The 13174-nt window shown below is 42.8% G+C and overlaps 1 protein-coding gene across 15 annotated transcripts in view; it reads right to left on the reverse strand.

The window, feature by feature from the left end:
• LOC6532491 (titin) overlaps nt 1–13174 on the reverse strand; it is a 128327-nt gene that overhangs the window by 109312 nt on the left and 5841 nt on the right. For 8 of the 15 annotated variants that reach the window (XM_039374424.1, XM_039374423.1, XM_039374420.2 and 5 more), the window contains exons 7-10: nt 12443–12807; nt 11696–12204; nt 9567–9870; nt 8995–9465 (exon numbers count right to left, since the gene is read on the reverse strand). In XM_039374424.1, the coding sequence (XP_039230358.1) occupies nt 8995–9465; nt 9567–9870; nt 11696–12204; nt 12443–12807 (1649 nt within the window). Of the gene's footprint in view, nt 1–4828; nt 5574–6648; nt 6768–8994; nt 9466–9566; nt 9871–11695; nt 12205–12442; nt 12808–13174 lie in introns of those variants that run through there. The other 7 variants (XM_015193908.3, XM_015193913.2, XM_039374421.1 and 4 more) reach the window with 6 other exon arrangements.

Below are 13174 nucleotides of genomic sequence, written 5' to 3' on the forward strand. Positions count from 1 at the left end.
GCGACTCGCGACTCGCATCTCCCATCTGCAACATCTGCAGCAGCAGCAACATCTTGGCTGCTGTTGCGCTTTTCCAGTTGCAGCAGCATCAGCAGGAGTCGGCTTCATCGCGCGACTTTCATTGAACGTTTATCGGCGACTATCAGTTGCCATGTAAACATGCAATATATTTCGCGTCTCTAACTCGAAAACCACCGAGCCATCGCTTCCACTCCGGTAATTACAGCAGCTGGATCCCCTACAGTGGACCCCCGGATAGCGGAAATTGCGGGGTATTTGCTTTGAAACCATCCCATGAAATTGAACGTGTATGCCTCTATTGAGTCGACGCAAGAATTTCCCATTTAACATAGCGATTAAGAGCAATAATGGGATGATAAATGGCTAAATACAAATTATAGTTTCCAATACGTTGTGCTATACCTTTATGTATCGTACGTTTATGGTGAGAGGACACTGTATACTGTACCTCTCCTGAAAAGCTCCCCTTTTGAATCATTTTCCATGAGCCGCTTTCCTTGCTTATCAATCAGTGCGTGCCAAACTGTTTTGTCAGTTGCGCTAAGTAGCAGCTGCATTAAATCCACCGATAGACGGCACATCCCCAGCCGGCTTTAGAGTGGATCCCGATCCTCAAGCCCCAATCCGATCCGCAGACCCATCTGAGTCCACAACACCAAGCCAAACTCAAAAGGCAAAGACACAGCGACTGCGTTTGTGTCTGCGCATAGAATACATTATTTTTAGCGCTTGAAAACGTTGACGTCGCTTTTGGTGTTGGATACTGCCAGTTAGGTCTGGAATTTTTCAATTACTGATAAGATTTACGGCCAATTCCCCGTGACACGCCATCGGGCAAATGAAGAAGTGCCATCGAAGTCACAGCTTGAATATATTTTCGTAAGCCAGCATTAGACGTGGATTTAAATCCTCTTTTAATGATTGTAACCACTTAGATTAAAACTTCTCATGAAAGCTAGTGAGAAATAAGTTTTACAAAAAATCTAAAAATAAAATATTTTTGTTCAGACTCCAAATATATTTTACTTTAAAAAGAGAATTGTTTTTGTTTGAACTGACAATATTGCAACCTAGAAAATTATAACCATGCCCTTGCCTTGCCGATCGCCTCGAAACAGCGATCATAAATCACAGTGACAAATCGCAGTCACGTGACTGAATGGCAGACCTGAACGCGACCAAGTCGCAGTTTCTGGCCCGTTCGCTGACAAAATGGGATCCCGCGACTCATTGGAGGCTTTGGAGAGCGGGCGGAAAGCGCGAGCTTTTCATGCGTAAATTTATGTGCCTGCCAAGCGTCGTAAACATTTCTTTCTTTTGAGCCTTGGTGCGGCTTTCTATCGCCCGTCTCTTTCGCTGCATGTGATGCCATCTCTCTCGTCCATTAGACAGTGCGCACTGCGCAGCTGCGGCGTTTCACCCACGCCAAAGGCCCAAGGAAATGGCACATACATAACTCGTACAGTGCCGGGCATAAGTACCATACATGCTCATATGTCTGGCCAATTTATGAGTGAAATGCTGCGACTTTTACAAATGAAAACGCCATAAATTCAATTAGAGTTTTACGCCTCCATCCTCTGGTGCCTTCTCGTGTGCAAATCAGAGCAGATCGTTTTCAAAGCCCGATTCGATGCGATTCGAGATTGCGCAGACCCAAGATCTAAAAATCCAAAATCCGAAGCAGGTCGCCAGTCGCGCCCCAATTGCTTCATTGTGGCCGAAGCAAAGGCTCAAATTAGTTTCGCGCATTAGATTCAATTTAAAGAGATCTTCAGCTTTCATGGCACGCCTCACATTCACAATGAAAATCGGAAAATCTGAAAATCGGGAAATCTATTTATTTAGAGAGAGTCTAGCTAAGCAAACATGTAAATCTTTTGCCTTTGAAGTTTCTCTTTCCAGTCCGCCTTTTAATTGCTTGAAGCTAATTTTTCATTTTCAGAGCCACAAGAACATAAAAAGAAACGTTTTGTAACCAGGCCCAAAACATTTTTCCCTCATTTCAAACACTTGTAAATATTTTCGTGTTGCATCAACAAACATTGTAATCGAAATTTGCGTCAGAGCCAAAAGCGAATCATCCATTGAGATTGATGCCCGGATGACCGAGAAGTTGAATCGCCTTGGTTAATTAGCTCTGGGTGGGGCCCATCCAAGAAGTTGATAGTTTTCTTGGGGGATATGTAAATCATGTCAGGGCAATTTTAATACAAGATGATTTGGGATGCCCATGGAGATAAAGATCCAATTAAATGCTCTGCCGACAGACAACGTACTTTGTATCTTCGTGGAACTTACCACATGTCTTAGACATTTCTTTCAACGGAATATTTTCAACTGTTTTTCACAGGCAAATAAATGTCATTTAAGTAGTCACCACAAAATCGCATTGTGCCACTAAAAACTTGGCAGATATTCATATTCTCTGCCAGCACTTAACATTCAAAATCTTAATAACTCAACTTTGTTGTGAGTCGGAGTATGGGTACACAGAAAGAATAATAGCTTAGTTCTTGGTTTTATAAGTTTAAATGTCTTAATTTAGAAAATATTGGAAAAAGAAATATCTTAATGTATAAATAGTCGCATTTTAAGATGCTTAAAAAAATTGTTCTTTCCAATTTGTAATCCTAAAATACAATATCTTCCCACTCGTAATTTCTTTCTGTTGAGGAAAACTAACTGAAAGAATTGTCTGTTGCCTGTTTCGAAAAATAAACCCGGAAAGGAAGGAAACTTTTGACATATTTGCATAGTTTTAAGCATGGGGCCGCGGGACGAAGAGGGTTCATCCAACTTATTGTTTCTTTAATCTTATGCTGAAGCACAAAGTTTAAAGAACTTCCGCCGCCTTTCTGCCCCTAGAAAAAATCGCCCACCGCCCACGTGGAATTTATAACAATAATAAAGAGCTGAGCTCATCGAACATTTTTCAGCTCATACATTAGTTTCATTTTGCGTGTGTTTGCTGTACATCTGTTTGGCTTTTATTGTGGAATATTGTGTATTTATTTTTACTCATTTGTTGTTCTTATTTCAGCTTTTTTTTGGCTCTGTTCCGTTGCTAATTTGTTTACCTGCGAGAACCAGGGAGAGAAATCGCTCTTGTTTATTTTCAACAGCATATTTGGGACCAGTTCGAGAATAACAAAAACAACGACAGGTAAGCAACATTCAGTTTCGTTTTCCAATTTCAATACTGTTTCCAAGCAGGCCAGCGGAAATTTAAAGAAATCTGTATATTTTTGGGGTCCCGAGTTTTCAATTCATAGAAACACGAGTACACATACAGCAGAAACGTGTTGAAAGGCTCGCCAGCAAAATGTTTTTGCATAATTTCCAGAATCAAAAGTGGGGTTGAAAAAAAAGTGGTAAATCAAATCAAATGTTTAACACATGGGGCCGTGAGTCTCGAGTGGCAAATGAAGCAAAAATTATTATTCTGATGGCGAGAAAAAATTGGCACAAAGTGGCACACCGAAATTTCAATGGACCGTTGGTTGAATGAACAGAAAAGTTGGTGCAAAAAGGGGCACATTCCCCTTAGCCCAAAAACCATAAACCATACAACGATGCCCATAATTATTGAATGTGTTTTGTTTCGGGGCATAAAACTTGTAGCGCTTCATCAGAAATGTTTCTCAATCTCAAGTTCAAGTCGCAGCTTCAAGTTCGAGCGATTTGAAGGTGGTGAAGAGGGGGAAATTCAGCGGAGAAGACCCAAAATAAAGTTTCTCTCTCAAGAAACTGATTTAGCCAACTTGAAATGGACCCAGACAGGTAGCAGCTGCGCCTAATTGTCGAAAGTATCTGGCAGATACATTTCTTTTTGTCACGTTTAGTTGGCTTTTGTGTCTTGTTCTGATGTCAGACAACCTTGAACCTTTTTGTGGCGTTTGTTTTTCTGCTGCCGCTTTTCAAATATTTATAACCGCTATCAACAACTTTTGCTTTCGTTGTTCGAGTGCTAATTGGCGCGGAAATTGCTGGAAGCCGGTTTAAACAATCGAAAATTGTAAACCAGTTTTGGGCATTAGAAGTTCATGAATTTTTCAGTGCTAAAGTCACATAGTTTTGCCTTATATCTGCTGGGTTAGCTACGGGATAATTATAGGAATTTATCAATTAGTGACGAATGTGGTGGCCTACGATTACTTTGATGGAAGCTGGACTATTTAATAATAGTTGTTGGTTGTTTTATAGTGATTTGATTGATAAATGGTTTGATAACAATCTGAGATAGTGTGTCTATTGAACTTCAATACTTTGTGTTGCATCTGTTAGACTTGTTTTGCCACACTACGCAAACAGAAAAAGTAAAAATGTTTAATTGCATTGTCATTAATTATAACCGAAGATTATGTCGTCATTCAAATGATTAGCTCATTTATATTGAAAAAAGGTCAGTATATCTACACAGACCTTATTGATTTTTATGATTTTTTTTATAGCTTCACATAAACATGAATCGCATGCAACTGTTTTTTTTTAAGGGTTTTCAATGACGAAAGCTTATCCTAGATGTTTTCCTGTGTTGTGGAAAACTGACTGCATTTCCTAGATTTATGATTTATTCAATATCTCCCAATGCCCCGACCCAAATCTCTTTCGGAGTCCTCCCAGATCGCCTTCCGCATAAATTTTAGCGCACTTCAAGAGCTTTCTCCGAACACTTCCCCCGTATCTAGATAAATGTTTCTTCATGTTTGTTTCCCATTTCTTGGCCTTTTTGCTGTGTGTTTTGTTTGGCTTCGTTTTTAGAGTCTTATTTTTATTGTTTGCGGGGTACAAGAGTACAACTCACTTGTAGGAGCGCTATCACCAGCTGGATGGGTCCGCATCGGACGACAACGGTGCCAATGGTGGTGGCTCTCAGGGAGGAGGAGGATGGCGGTGTGGTGTGGGTGGTGCCGGTGCCGTTGCCGGTGCCCGTGCCCGTGGACATGGCTGTGGACATGGCCTGACTTGGAGTCGGCGACGATGATGACATTGTTGCTGAATAATTGAAGGCGTCTAGCTGGGACTGCTGCGTCTGAAGTTGGTGGCCGGTGTGCGGCTGGCGGGGATTGGGATTGGAGGAGGAGGCGACCGAGTAGAGCGAAGACATCGATGAGTCTAGGGCTTGGCGGCGTTCCATGGTTGCTTTTCTTACTATCTGCTCTTCTCTACTTTTTTTTTCTTTTGACTAACTTTCGAGGATTGAGTGCTTGTAGCTTGGTGTGTTTTACGTGGGCGTTTTATAATCTCTGTCGTTTAGTTTTTCTCGTATTTTGGCTTATTTCCCCTGCTTGTGTCGCGTGTTTTGCATTTTGAACTCTGCTCGAAAGTGGAACTATTAGATTGAGTCACTCGCGTTCGGATTTAATTTATTGGGTTAGTTATAGCCAGGGGATTCGATTCGGCGGTTCCTTCGGTTCGTTGCGAGCGCTATCAACGCCGGCGATCGTCTGAGAACCTCCGCGAATCGGTTGATTTTCGAAACGGAGAATTCTTTTTGCCCGCCGCGATGACTATGACTTCATACTCGCGCTCTCCCTGTCGCTCTAGTGTCTGTTTATTATTCCGTAGTGTCTATATATATGGCTATATAGCCGAGAGAATCGTGTGTACTTTTTGCATATTGAGCCTGAGAAAATTGCCTTTGATGCGTGTGCTAGTCTCGTTGTAGAACCCCACTAGCCCCTCGCCCCGCCAAAACTCAAAGACAATGCTCGATTCGCGTTTATTTTTAAAACAACAAACTATTGAGTAATTTTTGCGGCGATTTCTGCCACGAAGCTAAACTGTTGTTCTAGCCCAGATACTCAGATACTGGGATGCTACAGATACAGGCTACTATACCTAATAGCATATAGCCAAAGATAAAACGCGGGGATGTGCGTCAAATCTGTAACATGTGCCAATTGCATTGGCAGGAGTCGTCGGCAGTCAGTCATTTCTTATGGATTTTTCGATATTTTTGAATACATTACGCATACGCCGCGTATGCTCGTATGCAACCAGCTGCCTCCATTAGGTAATTTTTGGTGTTTCTCTCAATTTTTAATAGTCGCCGCCGTTGCTGGCGTAATGTAAACTATTTTAATTGTACTTTGCGCCGGCTAAAAATAAACAGCGAACAAAAAAATTGGGAAGAGCAAGTTCCCTTTTTAAAAGTTTACAGTAGCGCAATTGAGGAAATGCTTTGCTTCCATATGTTGTTGTCCAAAAATTTCAAAAAAAAAAAAAAATTGTTGATTGAAATTTTCTGGGGCGTGGACTGTTATAGTATATCGAAAAGTGCAAATGACTCAAACAAATAAGCTCTCAATGCATCAAGTCACCGAATATTTTTGAAAAATACTTTTTCGCGCATTCTGCGTCGTTTTCGATTTGTTAAACATTTTGTTTGTGCTTTGTGAGGGTCGTCACAAAACTGAATATTCTTGACAACAACAATAAATTTAGCACACTTTGTTGATTTCATCTTCAGACGAGTGAACGCAAAAAACTAGCGCCAAGCATTTTTGAATGTCAAAAATGTTCTGGGCAAATTATGGCTGATTAATTTACGTTTCTTTTCACTTTTTTTTGAAGTGCCAAATTTATTGTCGTCTTCCTTGTTTTCTGCCTAACTTAATTTACATAGATATGTTTTTATTCGCACATTATTCGAGCGGAGGAGACGTGGAAAATTAAAACGCGCTCGCCGCTTTCCCAACAGCCGAACAACCGAACGCCGCGAACTTCGAACAAGACTGACCAAAGATACGCAGACTGAAGACCGGAGACCGAAGACTGAGCAGATTCTACGGAAAGCAGCAGATCAGAAAGAGAAGAGCGTGCGGCCCATGAAATTTAACCGATTCGCTCAATTCAATAGTGCAGGTTTGGGTTCTCTTGTTTTGATCTCTTCGACACTCGTTAAGCTCAGTTTTGAAAAGCCGGCTTGTATTTTGAAAATGAGAGAGTGTGAATGAGAGGGCTAGAGTCGCTAGAGAGAGAGGGAAGAAGCGGGGCTTCAGGGGAGACGACATAAATAAACAAGTGCTCTTGGCATTCGCGGCGTCGTTAATTCATGATTTCAATTTTTAATGCCCTGCGCCCGGCTTTTCAGCAATTACAATACAGAGTAAAGGTATATGGAAATGCAACGAGATTGTACCCTGTAATTCGGGTAACTTTAATCAAACCAAACCTCCTTTTACCCCTTTTCATTTCACTATTATAATAGTTAAATAGCACCATTTACCTTTTAATATTGGTAAGCTAAACCAATAATGAACTTCAATTCTCAATGTTTTCTCTAGAGGGGTAAGCATTTTTCTTGTTTGTCTGATACACCCGATTTAAGACAGGGTACATGCAACCACAACATATTCAAGTGCAGCTTTGGTACTTTAATAACAGGGTGAAGAGTGGAGATCAAAATAACAACACCAGAACAGCGGAGAAAACCAGACGATATCGTGTCTTAATGCAAGGCAAACTGACCGCCCGCATTTAAATCCCCTCTCCTCCCATCATACCCAATCCCTCAATTTGTGAAGTATTTTTCACCCAAAATGCGTGTCTTGTAGCTCGACTTTGGCCCCGGATTCCGTGCAATATCCGACGCTTCTTGCATGCAACATCAGTTGCTGCAATCAATGCGGTGCAGATGTGTATTATTATTTTTCGCTATCAACGATTCGAACTTATCAAATTATGCTCTCAGCGCCAGCACGTCAGAAAATCTGGTCGAATGGCATGAACAGAAACTCATAGATATTTGGTTCGCCTTTCTGGATGATCAGCTCGTTAAGTATAAATTCTTTTCACTCACTCACCACACTCGGAGCGATTTATTTATATGTTTTTAATTGAGATTAATGAGCCACTTGACGAAGCTCACAAAAGCAAGCAACCCCTCTTAACCCCATTCCCCCGTACCACCCACTGACAGTTCACATTTCAGATAATTGAAATCACTTGAGGACCACTTGTTTAATGTTTGTGGAAAGGGCCACCCACAGAGGAAAATTCAAAAAAAATTATTTAGGGTGGAAAAGTCGAAAAGAGCACTCAAGGGTTAAGTGCAGATGATGGCAATGACTTTTCCCGCTTCCAGCCTAAAGTTATGCAATGTTTTCAGGGATTTTTAAAATTACTTTCACATTTTACTTGTCACTTACTTGTGTGGTAATCTTAAAATTGAAAACTTAATAACAAATATCTGAAAAGTTAGGAGGTATTGAACAAATTTATATGATTAGCTTTATTTTTGGGGTAAAACATTTTCGATATTAATTGCACTATGTTTTGTGACTGTGTGGGAAAAATAGTTATAAATAAATATTAAACATACGATTAATGGCGAAAATTTCGACTGGCGCCTGTAACTGAATTTAGATTCTTACTATAAATATTTGAAATATATTTTGTAATCATTTTGGAATTCTCTAATTTCGCAAGCCTTAGATTTAATTTGAACTAACTAAATAAATATTTCTACAACTAGTTTTAAAGCAGAGAAAATATAAGCAAGAAACAAATTATAGTAAAATTATCGAGCATAAAATATTTCAAAAGCCTTTGCTTAAGCATTTTAGTATGTGGTAAGCTAAAGTTCAACAGAACTAATAAATTTTGGTAGAAAACAGTGAACAATCATGCAAAGTAAAATGTCAAACAAAACAAAACAGGCAAAAACTTTTAGCTCATGGGCTAAAATTGGTTTTGGGAAAGCAGCAAAAATAATATGCCAACTAATTAATGGCAAGAATGTCGAGGATCGGCAGAGAAGCAAATGGCGCTGGTTAATTGGGCGGGAAATCGTTTTGTGTTCATCTTTCAACTGGGGCAGGTGGTCCAGATCTCTCAGAGAAATCCCTTTATCGTCTGTTTCGTTATGTTCTCGTAGTATTTGCTGCGTCGCCAGGAAGGCGGCGGTTTCGATGCGTTGGGGTTAGTTGAAGCTGGAGCGGTGTTATCAGCGGTTGGGTGGCTCACCTCCGGAGTGTGGGCATTGGATATCCTGGGCGCTAGCTCCGTCGTAATGCCCGTGGCCAAACTGAATCCTTCCACCTCGCTGTCCGATTCGATGGCCTGCGGTAATGGAAGTGGCAGCAGCAGGTGCTGCTGCTCCTCGTCCGGAGTGGGCGTTACACTCTGACTATGCAACTCTGCCACGCCCACCACACTGTCCTGATCCTCACTTTTCATCCGCTGCTGATGGGCGGAGAAGTAGCTCATATCGGAGCTATCAAAGGACATATTGACTGGCGAAGGTGGTAATTCGGGTATTTCGAATGTGCTCAACGTAGAGTCGTCCGCCTCATCAAAGGAGTTCTTAGCCGAACCTATGTAGGAGCTAGTGCGTCCTGAGGCTGTTTGGAACGATGAGGAGTGTGAATTCGGCGTGAAGTTGCCTTCAGAGGCGGTGGCGAAAGATTCGTCCTCGGTGGAGCGGGAGTGCCAATCCTAAAGCGACGAGATTAGTTCCATTAAGCAGGATGTGGTTTTGTACGAAATAGGAACTACATTTCTATTCATCTTTTTATAAGACACGTTTTAAAACTTACCTCAATGCTGCCCAGTTTTTTAATGCCATGACCCCCAGTGCCATTGCTGGTTCCATTGCTAGCGACGCCCTCCTGCTGCTGGACATCCCGGATGACTGCGTCCAGAGACTCGGCCACCTCGGCAATGGCTCCCAGCTTGTGGGAAATGGCGGCGCAGGCCAGTTCGTTGCTACCTGTGGGAACCACTTCCACAGTGGCCGGGGGCGAGTCCCCGGGTATCTCGCTTCCAGCACTGCTGGTCCTTCCACTGTCATGGAGTGGACTTGGTGCAGTGCAATCCAGGGGCAGTTCATCGGCCACGACACTGAAATCACCAGATAGACGGGGATTATCGGGAGCTCCGGAATCCACTGAGGCAGTGCGTGAGTGTGATGGCGTTTCATTATCGGTATAGTCGCTGTGCGGATATGTTTCACTATCGTTGCGGATGAGGGCCTTGATCTTGTCCAGACTTTTCAGCGCCGGTGCTGAATCTACCTCATCCTCCTCCTCTTCGGTTTCCTCCAAGATAATATCCCTTTCTATTGAGGCCTTGGCTATTTTAGTCTTGACACTTGAAGTACTGGCTGTCTCATCATCATCATCATCATCCTCGTAGTCCTCATCTTCACCTTGGGTATCTTCGCTGCTTAGTTCGGGTAGTTTACTGGCCTCATTTATAGCCTCCAAAAGTCGACTTAGATCACTCGAGGATTCACTTAAGATCTCATGAGGACTCTGTGCCAAATCCTCCTCTTCGCTGGCCAGAGGAGCAGAGGCATTAGCCTGATTATGGGCTTCGTTTGGGGATTTATTTTCAACTTCCTCCTCTGAAACCTCGACCTCATTGGGCGCTTCATCCACCACAATGCTGGGCACTTCCGGCCGGGGAGCAACCTGCTCCTGCTCCACTTCCTCGTCGCCCTTTGATTTGGCAAACAAATTACGAAATCTGGCAAACATTTTGAGCTTTTCGAGTACGCTGCCTAGTTGGCGCCTCTTTTTTTTTTGTGGCGTGGAACAACTAGTTTGACGTAAGGGAGCAACAACACGCGTTTGGCTAGTGGCCAGTTGAAGTGAGCTACGTCTCTCTGATAATTGTAGATTCAATTATTCACTTTGCCGGGATAAGCATGCAGAGAAATCGAGAGTGGCACCATGAAGACACTTCTATATTTAACACCTTCCTATCACAATGCTCCCCACTTTGACCCACTTGTCACGCCTGTTCTCCAGGAAATTCACTCTTTATCTGATATGCGCTCTATACATATATTCTTTGACAAACTGACAGTTTTCTTGAGACTTCCCGCTCTGTACCGAAAAAACAGAATCGAAGGAGGACCGAACGACGACCGCACTGGACCACGCACTTAAATAGACTGCTTGGATTTGGACGCCGACTCTTGGGCGGAATGAGCTGCTATATAGAATAGTTCTTTTATTTTATTTCAATATTTTTTGTGCTTCTTCGAATTTTGGGTGGTGGAACTTTTTGAGTGCGTCGCGGCAGCTTGACATTTGTTTCATTCAGTCAAAAATTATTTTTGGCTGTCTAGTTTGCGGTTACTTGGGAAGTATTGTACGTTTTGATGGGCTTCGAATTGCTTTTCTATGACTATAATTCTTTCAAAACGATAAAATTATGTTTGATTTAATAGGTAGGTAGGTGTTGTACAAGTGATGAGAATTTCTTAGGAGATCGTTAATCAGGAAGGTCACATATTTTGGCTTATATGGGATAGTTATCATTTATTTAATCCATTAAAACCCTAATTGAAGTCTGTTTTCGGGATATGATTACCAAGTAAACAATGTACTCTTTTTTTTATATTTTTATAGTGTATTGCCAAGTTCCGTTTGTACGTTGTTTTCCAAATACAATTTATCATTCCTTTTAGTTTTATTTCTAGCAACTTGTTAGTTCTTTGCTCTGTGCGTTGTTGTTTTTGCTTAGTTAATTTGCCGCGAACTCGTGGGATCTGAGTGAAAATCTTCCTCGTGTTTTATTTGATATGCAGAGCGTTTTGCTGTTTTTGTTTCTCAGTTTTATGCGTTGAGCATAATGAAGTAGCCGCCGATATATGGTTGAAGTCCATGCACTCACGCAACTGCAAATCCATTATAGATTGTTATTCACATTAACTCACCTCTTTCCTGTTAATGCATCCAGAACGAAAGGCTCTTTGAGACGCTTCTTCAGCAGTCTTCCCAGTCTCACCATTCTGCCCACTTCGACGAGCAGTTGCTCCCTGGCCACCAAGTGCCTCTGAAGTCGCGGAGGCATTTCGGCCAAAGGAGACAGCTCCGATTCCAATTCTGCCTCGGCATCGCTGCTTATTCCACTGCTACTGCGGTTGTGCTGCTGTCTTTGCTGCTGCTGCAGTTGCGCGGACAGTTCCTGGGTCAAAAGGGGCCGAAGTTCCCTCAGCTGGCGATAATAGGCCTCCACACTGCGGTGGAAAACGGCGGAGACGCGCAGTCTGGTCATTTGCTCCTGGGCCACAGACTGCAGACTGTGCCACGTGTGCTGCAGTTCGTCACTAATGAAACTCTGACTGTGATTGCTTTGTGACCCAGATCCTGATGCTTCCAGTTTGCAGCAAAGGCGCAGCGTTTGGGAAGCCTCCAGCAATTGGCAGCCATAGTGGTAGATGCTCTAAATCAAAAAACGTAATTAATACAAACTTTGAATTATAATAGATACGCATAGTGATCCAGACGAGAAACTAGATTGCCAAGATAAAGAGGAAATTCGACTAGCTCTTAGTATGTTTTCGGTCATTTTGCCGTTGGCCAAACTGGCACTCCCTTTCTCTGTCTTGCACTCTGGAGGATTCCCCCATCTCGTTCGCCCAAAAAAAGAAGTCGCCCGAAAAAACGGTGGGGAAACTCACCCGTCCGGTTTCCTCGAACCCCTGCAGCTCGTCCTTCTGCAGCTGAATCTCGTGGATGTTGCAGCCGACATGGGAGTGGCACCGCAGCAAGACGGCATACAACTCCTGCAGCCAGTCCCGCGCCCTCCGCGCGTCCTCCTCGTAGGCGTGGATGTGGGTCACCTGCTCCAAGGTGAGCCGCTGCAGCGCCAGCCGATGTCCGCACACCTGACGACGCCGCCGGCTCTCGTCGATCTGCCGGCGCAGCTGGGCGATCTCGGCACTGTAGTCCAGCTGGAGGTCACGGCCCAGAGCGTCTTTCACTGGCATGGCCAGCATGTCGCTCAGCTTTTCACCTTCACGCACAAGTTCGCGTTCGACGTGGCCTGTGGACGTTGGAAACATGTTTAGAGATCGGTTGGATGTTCGATATAGCTCGCTTAGAGATTTGTTGTTAATGGTTCGAGTTGGGACAGACCTACATATATATGTACAAACCCATCAGAATTTCTTTAAATTATATACTATTTTATATGTTTATGGTTTATTTTATTTATGCAAATTCATGTTCCTAAGGAACGCATGCCCGCTGGTCTTGGTTTGATGTTTATTCTTGCAGCCAATGATTTGGATGTTGGAGGCTTCTGTGTTCGATCTCAATAGTTCAAGTTGCAGCAGTTTGAATGCTGGTCTATTCTTCTATTCATTGGAATTTAAAAGCGTGACACTTGTTGAATGTATTTGGAATTTGTT

The sequence above is a fragment of the Drosophila yakuba genome, chromosome 3L (genome assembly GCF_016746365.2).
Source record: "Drosophila yakuba strain Tai18E2 chromosome 3L, Prin_Dyak_Tai18E2_2.1, whole genome shotgun sequence".
Taxonomy (NCBI): Eukaryota; Metazoa; Arthropoda; class Insecta; order Diptera; family Drosophilidae; genus Drosophila; species Drosophila yakuba.